The sequence below is a fragment of the Nymphaea colorata genome, chromosome 12 (assembly GCF_008831285.2).
Source record: "Nymphaea colorata isolate Beijing-Zhang1983 chromosome 12, ASM883128v2, whole genome shotgun sequence".
NCBI lineage: Eukaryota > Viridiplantae > Streptophyta > Magnoliopsida > Nymphaeales > Nymphaeaceae > Nymphaea > Nymphaea colorata.
Window position 1 is genome coordinate 7,935,586 of NC_045149.1, and position 12,131 is coordinate 7,947,716.

At 37.3% G+C, this 12,131-nt stretch overlaps 1 protein-coding gene across 1 annotated transcript; it reads right to left on the minus strand.

Annotated features, from left to right (window-relative positions):
* Positions 1-1,729: 1,729 nt before the first annotated feature.
* Positions 1,730-9,037, minus strand: LOC116265596 (probable serine/threonine-protein kinase PBL15). Its single transcript, XM_031646316.1, has 5 exons — positions 8,563-9,037; positions 5,940-6,075; positions 4,432-4,568; positions 3,476-3,599; positions 1,730-2,318 (listed from the first exon to the last, which is right to left on the minus strand). The coding sequence occupies exons 1-5, from the start codon at positions 8,971-8,973 to the stop codon at positions 1,849-1,851; spliced, it is 1,278 nt and encodes a 425-aa protein (XP_031502176.1). The 5' UTR covers positions 8,974-9,037; the 3' UTR covers positions 1,730-1,848.
* Positions 9,038-12,131: the final 3,094 nt, after the last annotated feature.

Sequence of the window (12,131 nt, forward strand, 5' to 3'; positions counted from 1 at the left end):
TCTGAACCAAATTCAATTTTTTCGATGTTAACAAATTCAGATGTGAATGTCAATGAAAAACGGACATATCTGATTCGAAATCCAAAACTGATTTAACAATCCAAATCCATTTTTAAATTCACATCCAAATCTGAATCTCAATTTTAAACCAAATCCGACAAACTTGAGCATTGGATATATGATATTTATTTAGAACTCTCAGACCGTATATTTATGTAAATCAGAATCTGAATTCAATTGGATACTAAAGAAAGGCCAAATATCATCTGATTTCTTAATCAGATATTATTTTTTTTCCTTATCCAACCTTTTTGGAATGGTTCAATCATACACCAGAACTAAGTCGGATATATTGATATTCCTATTTTCATTTACCATGCACCTCAAGGGTCATCCTTTTGTTTTGTTTTTTTTTTAAATTGCTTCTTGAAAAAGAAGAGAAAGAAAAAAAATGAGTTCATTCTAGGGATGGATAAGTTCATACATGGTTCTGCCCACGCTTTTATGGTAATCTGGTATAGTAAAATTGGATCCAGTTTTTATATTGGACTCTATTGAGCTTACAGTTTGAAAACCAAACCTAGCAAGGTCTGACTAGAGTACACAGGACCTGACATTTGCGTACGGGTCGGATCTTTTTAATTTGTCATGTTTTCATGACAGACCACATGCATATCGGATCTAGATCAAATCAATAGCTGGATGCTCTTTTTGTCTGAAACCGGTTAAATGGATCCATGGGGTTGAGATGGTAAAGAAGCACTTTGTGTAATGGGTATCAAAAATTGAGACATGTTCATGAAACAATAGTTCTAGTATTTCTTGAATCTAGCTTCATTTTTGGTGCAGATTCATGAAATACTTACAAAGTATTACTGTTGTTTAAAAGGTTGTCTGACAATAAGAATAAGATGTTACTCTTTTATGTATTTACCCCAAAAATTAGGATAGATTCACGGTATATATTTTAAGTGTTTTATGAAGTTGCCTCATTTTTTTGGGATAGATACATTCAATAGTTACCTCTGGTTAGTATTGGTAAGTGATTGTTTGACAACATAAACACTATGTTAGTGTCCGATGAGATTCATAACACACTAGTTCTAGTGTTTTATAAATCTGTCATAATCTTTGAGGCAAATTTATTAGACATTTATATATTATTCTTGCTGCCAAACTACCCTTAGGAGGGTGTTCAATAAGAGGACAGTATGTTCTTGCATCACATGTTGTTAGGACTCATGCGTGCTCTAGAAATACTTGTATATTTTTAGTAGAAACATGTGTTCTAGAACATTATGTTCTTTCTCCTGCGGACCCATCAAAGTTAGCATCTACACCCTAAGACTTTGCTTGCTTTAGCCCTACCCAAAAACTGGTGTTTATTGGATTTGAACTCTCGTCGCTTTCGCCCAAGACCCACTTTTTGTGCATGCACATGTTATAGATGAACTTGTGTGTTCGGGGTCTCAAAATGACCAAAGTGCTCCTCCCTCTAAAAAAGGGACACAATCATTGGTAAGGGCAAAAATGGAAATATTTTTTTGAATAAAAAGAACTAATATATCACCTTTTCAAAAAATGACTGAAATACCCTCAGTTCGGACAGTCTAAGGGGGCCAGCCTTCTCACTACTTTTTTTTGGATGGTAGGTTGTTAACAGCTTGCTCACCCGTAAAAAGGTTCAGTCAAAAGTTTTCCATTGAACTTAGAGGAGAAGAAATCCCTCTTTCCATTTATATATGTACATTTTGTTCATTTACATGCATCCAGCATCTAGGACTGCTAGTTGTAACACAGAAACACTAAACAAGCTTACAGGCGCCACCAGGCATGGCTCAGTCAAGATCAGGCGACCACTATTGCCTGATGGTCTCCCTTGCTTGCAACGGGGGCCTGGTTCTTGGGGGCCGCTCCACAGCTATCCCTCTTTGTTCTGCCATTGACACCATTCCGGGCTGATGCTGGAGCAGTTGCCGGTGCCCAGGCGCCATGCAGGGCCGCCATGTCCTTGAGGTTTTGTAGTGACTCCAAGGTCTCGACGATCGCCGGCATGCGCGGCCGGTCCTTCGGGTTCGAGCTCACGCACCGGAGCGCCAATGCTGCGGCCGCACGGGCACCTTTGATGGAGTACTGCCCGGCCAGCTTTGGGTCCATGATGTACCTCAGCTTCCGGCCGCTGGTCAGGTAGGGCCGGACCCAGTCTACCAAGTTTTGCTCCCTCTTGGGCCTGGATCTGTCCATTGACCTTCTTCCAGTCAGCACCTCTAGCAGCACAACGCCGAAGCTGTATACGTCGCTCCTTGTAGTCAAGTGACCTGGATGAGGCCTAGGGTTTTAGTTGTTTGACATTTCCTTGAGTTATGGTGTTCAAAATGCTAAGATTCATGTGGGATTTGGATTTGGATTTTGGGAAAAACTGAATCAGGATCCAACAAGAGTGATGAAATAAGCTTATAGGTAATGGGGTGATTCCTGAACTGATCCTAGATTTGGACTTGATTTTAGTCCCATAAACCTTGTAACTATTCAGATCCATTTCCTTTAAATGGGATCCACTAAATCAATCCAGTTTCGGGTCACATCATTAATATGGTGAAATTGAGTACATGAACTTCGAACATTGAAAATTCCAAGTCAAGTTTCTGTCTTCGAGCTTTAGAAATTGGCCTATGGATGTAGAGCAAGCAATGTATTATCTAGATATCTAATTTGAGTTCAAAATTCAATTAATTAGCAGGGCCGAGCCAAGGGGGACCCGCATGTAAATTTTAAAAATTTTACTCGTTTTATGTAAAAATTTTGAAATATGATATTTCAGTCTATGTCAAAATTTAAAAACTTTAATTTGACCCCTCTCATGAAAAATTTCGGTGTCCACTCCTATTAATCAGGCTTCATAAGGAAAATCCAACTCTATTAGTAATTGATGGATGTGGATGATGAAGGACATCAAAATCCAGTAACATCTAAAAGCAAGAATCTGATTTTGTGCATTGTAGACCCAAATTTGAATATCCCCGACTGTCCCGAGGGGCATAGGGTAACAAGTAAGTAAAGCGAGTAACCAAAAAAGGGGTTTAGGTTTCAAATTCTCCTGGCCGCTGTTATGCTGTGATACACTACTCTTTTGGATTGCAAATAGTAGTGGACACAAATCTCGAGTTGAAAAAGTGTTTTGGTAGGTTTCAAAACAGCTTTGAACCCCGAGAAAAAAGGAAGAAGCGAGGGTTCTACTGCAGTTTCTTTTGAAAAGTATTTCCAAGGCATTTGATATAGTTGGTTGGGCCAGCGGCGGGTATGAGACTGGTTGTTGGTTCGATTTTCGAGGGTGACAACTCTCTATGCAAGTCAAAGTGGGTATAAGCCTTGAGAGTAAGAATAGGGTTTTGCCAACAAAGTCTCTCGGCCTGAGTGCAAATGATCAAATAAATGTAAATATCAAATAAGAAAGGTAGGTGTTATGGATACTTACCAGTCATGACATACTCAGGGGCTGCATAGCCTTGGGTGCCCATCACTCGGGTGGTCACATGAGTCTCCTCCCCTTCCGGCCCCATCTTCGCAAGACCGAAGTCCGAGAGTTTTGCTGTAAAATCCTGTGCATTTCATGGCAGGAGAAAGGTGTACATGAAATATTTGTCTGCCTTCGTTATGACCAATTATTCATCAGGCGTCAAACTAGGTATGTCAATTGATCAGATTTAAATTAGATATACTCTGCTGTTTTTTTTAGGCATTCACATATTTAGATTCAAATTTTGATGTGAATACGAAGAAAAAAAATCATAAATCTGAATCTGAATCCAAATCCAAAATCTGATTTCACAATCTGTCTCCAATTCAAATTCAATTTTTGCATTTATATCCGAATCTAAATTTTGAACGGAAATAATCCGATTTTCAAAACGTAAGAGCAGTGTATATAGAATAGTTATTTAAAACTAAATCTGATCAGATATTTATGATATTTATGTATGTTCATTTCCAACCTGGTTTCTTAATTAGATATATATTTTTTTTTCATATTGGGTTCAGATATCTAGGCCAAACATATATACTTCGAAGACAACTTTATTGGAACCATAACGTGGCAATAATGTCAAAGATGAACATTGAACAAACGAAAAGAATCATTCCATGATCTATGTTATATTTTCCAAAAAAAAAAAAAAAGTTTAAACAAGAGAGGCGCACATATTCATATATGTTAAGTGAGTAAAAGCAGTATCGACAAAATGAGAGACTGAATTTTCAAGTGATCTATTTCTTTTTACTACTTAGCATCCATCATCCTAAATGAAAAAATACTGAAAAATGGAAAGAAGGTAGGGAAAAAAAAGGTAGGGGAGAAAATGAAAGAGAAAGACATGTTGGTAAAAACAATCGCAAGGACAGTATAGAAGAGAGTAAAGTGGAAGGGTAGGTTACAGAGTCGAGCAAGATGTTGGAAGTTTTGAAGTCTCTGTATATGACAGGCTGCTCGGCACCATGCAAGAAGGCCAGTCCCTTTGCTGCTCCTATTGCTATCTTCAGTCTCGTCCCCCAAGCCAGTGCTGTCGCATGCCCTTCCATCGTTCCAGTCAAACACGGGATACAGATACTGTCAGCTTCCATTCACCGGATAACAACTACCATCTCATGGTGAAAATTCTATGATTCAGGTTAGACGGTGAAAAGTAGAAGAACAGGTAAAATAGAAAGAGTTAGCCTCTCTACCAAATTTATTGTTAGGTGAAAAAGAAGAGGATTCTACCAACTGCATCTATCTGGGTCATGCCCAGCTTAACTATCCACCTAAGATCTTAGTGATGTTGTTACTTCTAAAATAACTTAAGAAAACCAAGACATGGTGATTAAAGTCAGGGATGGAGGCAAAGTGGAGGCAGGAGGGGCCTTGCTCCCCACTCAAAATATTTGTTAAAAAATTTACATGTAAATTTTAACATTTTTTTTATATCCTACATAAAAATTTTGAAAATTTATATTTCCGCTCTTGTTGAAATTTTCAAAGGATAATCCATCCCCTCATAAAATTTTTTTGGTTCCACTCTAAGGTAGGGCTAGATTTTTCACTAACTTGGTAGTTGAATTTTCCATGGAAACTTCCTTGGATGAAGAGGTTCCTAGACTCCGGAGGCAAAGGGAGTGGGAAAGCCTTTGGGCTTCTTTCTTGGGTAATGGGTTGTTAACCTTCTGCTCATCCGAAAGAATTGCTTGTGAGACATTTGGTGTCATGGCTTTTGTCAATTTAATTTGGCTTTTCCACATTCTGATTCTGATTCTATCATGCAATGTATTCAACGACTTTGGATTCGAACCCCTGGCATAGCTTGATCGGTCTTGCTTTGGACACATTACGGGGTGCATCTCAAGTTCGACCTATGCGGGCTATGCTCCTATACGGCAGAAAGAAGGTGAGTCCGCGTGTAAGTAAAGACATGCGGCAATCTCACCATTTGGTACCAATGTAGCTTTGGACCCTATGGACAACATGAAGGGGAGCTTAAGCTCTCACTTGGGCAGTGAGATTACTCCTCCTAGTCACCTGGATGAGTGGCTGAGCCACATATAGAGTGATGTGGGCAGTTGCCCACACCAGGTCCTCAATTTTCCTTTTATTTTTTTATTAAGGTCTTCTAGTATTTGCATGTTATATACGTAAGTGCCCCTTCAACTATGATATGTGAATTAATGTCACTCCAAAAAAAATTTCTAGCTCCGCCAATGGCCTGTACTCTTCTTAGAAGGGTTGCAAATAGATCAGATTTCAAGCAAAGTCAGTCGGATCGAAAAATGGATCCAGCACAGTAGAATTAGAGAAAATCCTTGAGCCAGATCCAGACCACTTGCAGTATACCCCCCCCTTTCACAGTAGCTAGCACTGATCGATCTAACTTTTTAGCAAATTTGTCTAAAGGAAAGGTAAAAGAAATTACTCTTGAAGAGATGGTTCTCCAAACTGCCTCGAGGCATGAACTCATATACCAAGAGCCGCTCTTCATCTTCACAACAGTAACCGATGAGCTTCACAAGATGAGGATGCCTCAGCTGCCCCAGGAATATGACCTCTGCCTTCAATGGAAAAAAAGCAAAAGAGAAATATATATCACATTCTTAAGTACTCTCACAAAAAGGAAATATCACATTTCTTCATCTTAATCTATATTAAAACATACAATTTTTTTAATTTCTTTCGTTTGTGACATCGGAAAACTGCACTTGGACCAAGAGACTTCGTCGCTTGCCTAACTTCGTAAGTGAGCAATAAGTTGTCCGGAAAGTTAAGGCCTTCTTATCGAAGAAATAGTAACTCGTGATGCTTAAATTGAAGATTAGGATAAACAAACCCAACTTAGATCCATGGATGGTGTTCCTGGAATTTCTGAAATCCGGGAAGCGGGATCTGATGGTGCCATTAGCAGAGCTAGAAATTTTTTCTGGTGAGGGCACTTATTCAATACTTTTTATTTGTTTAGGTTAGTGAAATGTATAACAATCAAATATATCAAAACATTAACATATATATATATATATTAAACTAATTTTGTGAGGCTAGTGTGGGTAACTGCCCACACTTGCTGGAAGTTGGTGCATAATTTAGACAAAAAGGGGTCACCTAATGTGCAGGTAATTTGAAGGGCAAGATCTAACAGATTTTCCCTCTTAGACCTGTCCTACTAGCTGAAGTGTATCTTCAAAATATTTTCTTCCTTTTGAAGCTTCATAGAATCATAAGGGTCTCTGCATGTCCTTAAATTGGAAGTTTACATTGCTCAAAAATGATGACTATAAGGAATATTTGATAAGAAGAACATTGTTGTGTGGTCATAGAACACATACATTCTTCTAAAACATAAAATATCAGAAACCATGTTCCTTTCTTATGATGACTGTTGTTCATAAATAGTATTCTTCAAATGTATGGGAACATGTGTTTCAAAGCACATTGTTTTTCTTGTCAAAAACTCTCACAAGTAGACCTGTCCTGCTAGCTGAAGTGTATGGAAATATGTTGATAACAAAGAATGCATATGTTTTTCGGGTGAGTACCCACATAGTCCGACCAGTTATGTTATGCCCTTCAAACCCATATACATATGTTTTTCAATAAATGACATTTATGTATATAAACCAATGTTTTAAATATATACCTCAAAAAAAAAAAAAAAAAGAGCAGGATGGTGCACGTTCAGAACCTGCCAGGACCCGAGGAGAATATCAAAATGCAAGTACCGGTTTCAATAGGCATAGAATAAATTAGGTACGTGCTAACTTATGAAAAAGGTTCTGGTATGAAATTAAATTTATGAAAGGTCTTAGGTACGTGTTTGTACTACTATCATATCTTGGCTAATTATTATCTCTTCAGACTTGCGTATTCATTCTTATTCCGCATCTTCGTCATCATTCCATGATCCGATATTTTATAACTTCCACTGAACAAACTGCTTCACCTAATTACATTTTTATTCATAGTTTAATTCATGCAGACTGTAAAGTTTAATTTTAAAAAATGGAAGGCTCTTTTACTTGCATTGAGTCGCAAAAAAATCAAAACCAAATGGATTTAGCACAAATTAAGATCCGTCAATCAAGGAAGTTCGCGCAATGAAAGAGACGAGAGTTGGTAGACAATCAGTTTTCATGTTAACTTTTCTATCCTATAAAAGGGCAAACACGATATGCATCATTGTAAAGCACTATAAACAAGATTGATACCATGAAAGGAGGAGGAAAGGGTGGAGGAATAGACTCTCAACTACGTGGTGCAATAAAATGATATGATGAAATCAGTGGTAGAGCCAGAAATTTTTAGCTATGATGCACTGTGGTAGAAATCATGGCACAATATATATATATATATATATATATATATATATATATATATATATATATATATATATATATATATATATATATATATATATATATATATATATATATATATATAACTGTAAGACATATATGTAAAAATATGTAAAAGTTAATAAAAATTTTGTTGATGGCTATATGTAGGTCCGCGATCACGAAATACTTATAATAATCATCTAGAACAAAATGGTAAGGAGTATAATACAAGAACTAAATGACAAGCCATATCACTGAGCCACTCTTGTTTTTGTTAAAGAGGAAGGGATCCCAAAAAAAAGAGGAAAGACAAACAATTAAAGAAAAAGTCATACGACATGGTTTGACAAAGTTGGGACTTTAAATCTCTGATACGCTTTACATTTCCTTCCATATCTCTCTTTTTACTTCCTATTATGTGGTGTAAATAATCTACGAGTCTCATTGTCTCCTTAAAATAAAAGAAAATTCTCATAATAAAATTTAAAACAAAAAGCATTTTAGTTTCTAAAAGATTCTTTGAAATAAGAAAAAGACGGATAACCTGCAACTAATTAACCAGAAGAAATCAGAAGAAAAAGAAAAAACACACAAGAAAGATCTCGTAAATAAAAAGTTGCAGTGTTTTCCAAAAAAATGACGTAAACCCAAGTTCTCCAGATCATTGCAACAGTATTTTGATCGTCATCAAATCAAAGCAATTAAATTTACCAGCCATTCCCGGTGGCCTTGAAGTCCTTCGATATCCAGGAGCTTAACGGCGACGGCCTGAGCCTTGAGCGCCGGGCGCAGGCTGCCGTCGACGTATCCCTTGTGGACGGTGCCGAACCCGCCCTGCCCCAGCAAAAAGCTGCTGCAGAAGTTCTGGGTGATCGCCCGCAGCTCGTTCAGCTGGAACCCGTACAGCCCCGACCCGAACGACAACTCGTCCGCGAACCGAGCCGACGACGAGCTGCTCAGATCCGAGTAGGAGAGCCGCCGGAAGGACGACAGTTCGGCCACCGTCTTCGCGAACTCCGACCTCGTCGGCCTGCACCGGCTCAGGCTCAGGCTCCTGATCACGGCGTGCTCGCCGGCCGGGCAGCACTTGGTCGCCAACGGTTTCCAATGTGGCTTGGGCATTGTGTCCACAGAGAGAGAAAGAGATAGAAAGAAAGAGCAAGATTGCAATCTATCATGAGCTCATTACAAGCTCTATATCTTTATGAAGGACTCTCTCTCTCTCTCTCACTCTTTTTATATATATATATATATATATATATATATATATATATATATATATATATATATATATATATATATCTTATTTTGGGTTCCAACAACTCCACTAGCTCATGTTTTCTTCCTAAAAAGAAACAAGTTGAGTTTTACTTTTATTGTCTCCATTGCTTTTTAACTTTATTTAACTTTATGGACAAGATGAGTCTTGTGACCCTTACCAAATAGCTAGGATGTGAAGGGTTCACATTTATGTGGGATTCAATTTCTACTAAATTCAACTTATTTGGATCATATTTGATTGCTTCCGATTCATTAAGACCCGACTTTGGACCTTACTTTTTGAAAAACTGAAGGTGACATGCCGGAACTGGATTTGGATTTTATGAAACTACGTATTAAGTCAGATTTGAATTTCTTTACTGTAAATTCGGCTTTATAAACTTGAAATTGAATTGGTCAATAGGATATATCTGATATTAAATCTACGGTTCTCAAATTCTAAAGATTTTAGATGGAGGGCAATATGTCTCCCAATCCTGCCCGACATGACATGACATATCTGCATTACCAACATCATTCAAGAGTTCATTCGTGTTGCATTTCCTTTAAGTAATTAGTGATAAAGTTATATGTATGCGATACTATTCTATATATATATATATATATATAGACACTCACACACACCCCTTCACTTGCATGTGGCTCCTAACTCCACCTAACCAACTAATTCGTTGAAGTCTATAGAACTGACATAGGCACACTTTCCCTTGGCTTTCACTATTAACTGCTGAGATCGAGCATCTGGACACTTGCTTTGATATGAGAGAGAGAGAGAGAGAGTGCAGTCAGTCACTAAACCCATTGATGCAACTTGATCAGCTTAATCGGTCAAGAGTGCATTTTGATTTATAACTACTTACAAGTTTATACCAATTTTTGTGTTGGTTTATATTGTATATATCTAGAGAGAGAGAGAGAGAGAGTGAGTGAGAAGCCACAGTAGCCATGTTCTCACTGTAGAAATTATGATCTAGTTTATAAATAAACACACACTAACCCTGTTCATATTGTAGAAATTATGATCCAGTTTCACTATTTATGTTCAACAAGCATATATAAAAGATCATATATCATTTACGGCTCTATTTGATCGACCCACCATGTTAATTACTTTAAGTTCATTGTGACTGTCAGGCATCGTGTGACAAAATGAGCACTCTGTAAGTGTTCCATGAACTTACCACCAAGATTCGTAGAACACTAAAACTATTGTTTGATGAACTTGCCCCAATCTTTGAAACAAATTTATAAGTGTTTCGGCTGCCAAACACCGTTAAAAAGAACTAACCCCGAGCTTCCAAGGTTTGAGCATCAAGTCATGGCTTCACAATGCATGGAACAGAGGCCGATGAGGTCATTCTGCGGGCAGCATGCAGAAAGATTCCTTTTCCATGGTTTTCCTTTCAGACATAATTTCTCGTTTTCTGACGACGCTTCAGTGGGAAGAGTGGTTACAAGGAGTAGAAATAGTGACGTGAACAACCTCAGTCCCGCTCCACCATTTTGAATTGCAGTTGGCACATCAATTACGAAGAGCTTATGTCTACCTTATGTTATAATTATATAAAGTACATTGACCTTATATTTCTAAAGTTTAGATAATATATACCAACCTAATGGCACTATACTTCAGACTGCCGCTACCTTTAGGGGTTGTTTTGATAGCCTCGGGATTTGAAGAATCTTAGATTTAAGATCAAACCTTCTCCCCTTCAATTTTAAATCAAATCTTTTCTCAATGTAAAGTAGACCTTAGGTCTGACGTAAGGTCCTTCATTTGATGAAGCATGAAATTTACGATGGATCTTTTGCCACATCAATAAGAGCATGTCACGTCATATCCATATCAAATCCACGAATTTCAAATCTCAAAGATGCCCAAAAGCAAGAATGACCATGTTAATCAGCATGACATCACATAGAATTTATTGGATTGACATTCGCGGTTGATGGCAATCTGGTTGAGAGAGAGAGAGAGAGAGAGATTTCATGTTTATCCTAAATGTGAAGGAAAAAGGTGGGGGCTACAGAATTAAGAAATTATAAACAATATTTCATTGCTAGTTGTGTTAGTTTAAAAGCATTTGCGTCTACTATATAATATTGAACTTCCAATAATTGTTCAATATTGTAGACTATATAATGTTGAACAATTAAGTAGGCCGGCTACATACAAGAGGTTAATTTTTATTGGGCAATGTTTTTTCAGTTCTGTTAATAAGTCAGCAGGTGTACTTGGGACCATGTATGGATTTGAAAGATGAATAAATAGACAAATAAAAAATGGTAGTTAGTTCGTGTTTTGAAATAAAGTGATATTCAATAGTTGATTTTTGGCTTGTCGTCTACATATAAAATCCAAGCTTTTAAAAGTTGACACTTGTTGGACCATTTCATCGGATACATCTAGCATCGGTGCCAAAGGAAGAGCCAGAATTTTTTTTCACGAGACACTAAATATATAGTCAACAAATTTTCATTTGGCTAACCTAGCTCTTGTGCGGCTATCCCCACATAAATCTAACATGTAAATGACAAGAAAGCCGATTTATATCTCTTATAGGCTGTTTGATAAGAAGTAACCTTTAGAACAAACATTCATAAGGCACATGCACAAAAAGTATTATGGGGGTGTTTGGATTAACACTCTCATCTAATCCAGTTTTTTGAGATCTTTCTTTAAAGAAAATTAAATTTTTTAATGAATTTTAACAACTTGATTTGTCTATTTGGATGGCACGCACCAAATCTGCATAAATAACTTGAGAGGGGCCGGGGTTTTCACTCACTTTTTCAAAACCAGCTACCAAAACTGAGTTTTCCTCAAACCCAGTTCTACTAGTATCTAAATTCTCGAAAGACCTAGTTAATTTTGAGGTATCATCCAAACGGCCTCCATGTTCTTGTTCTAAAATGTATGATAGAATTGCAAATGTTATTTCTAAGTCCAACAATTGACTGTTGAACATAATTATGCCGTGTTTGTTAGGACAATAACA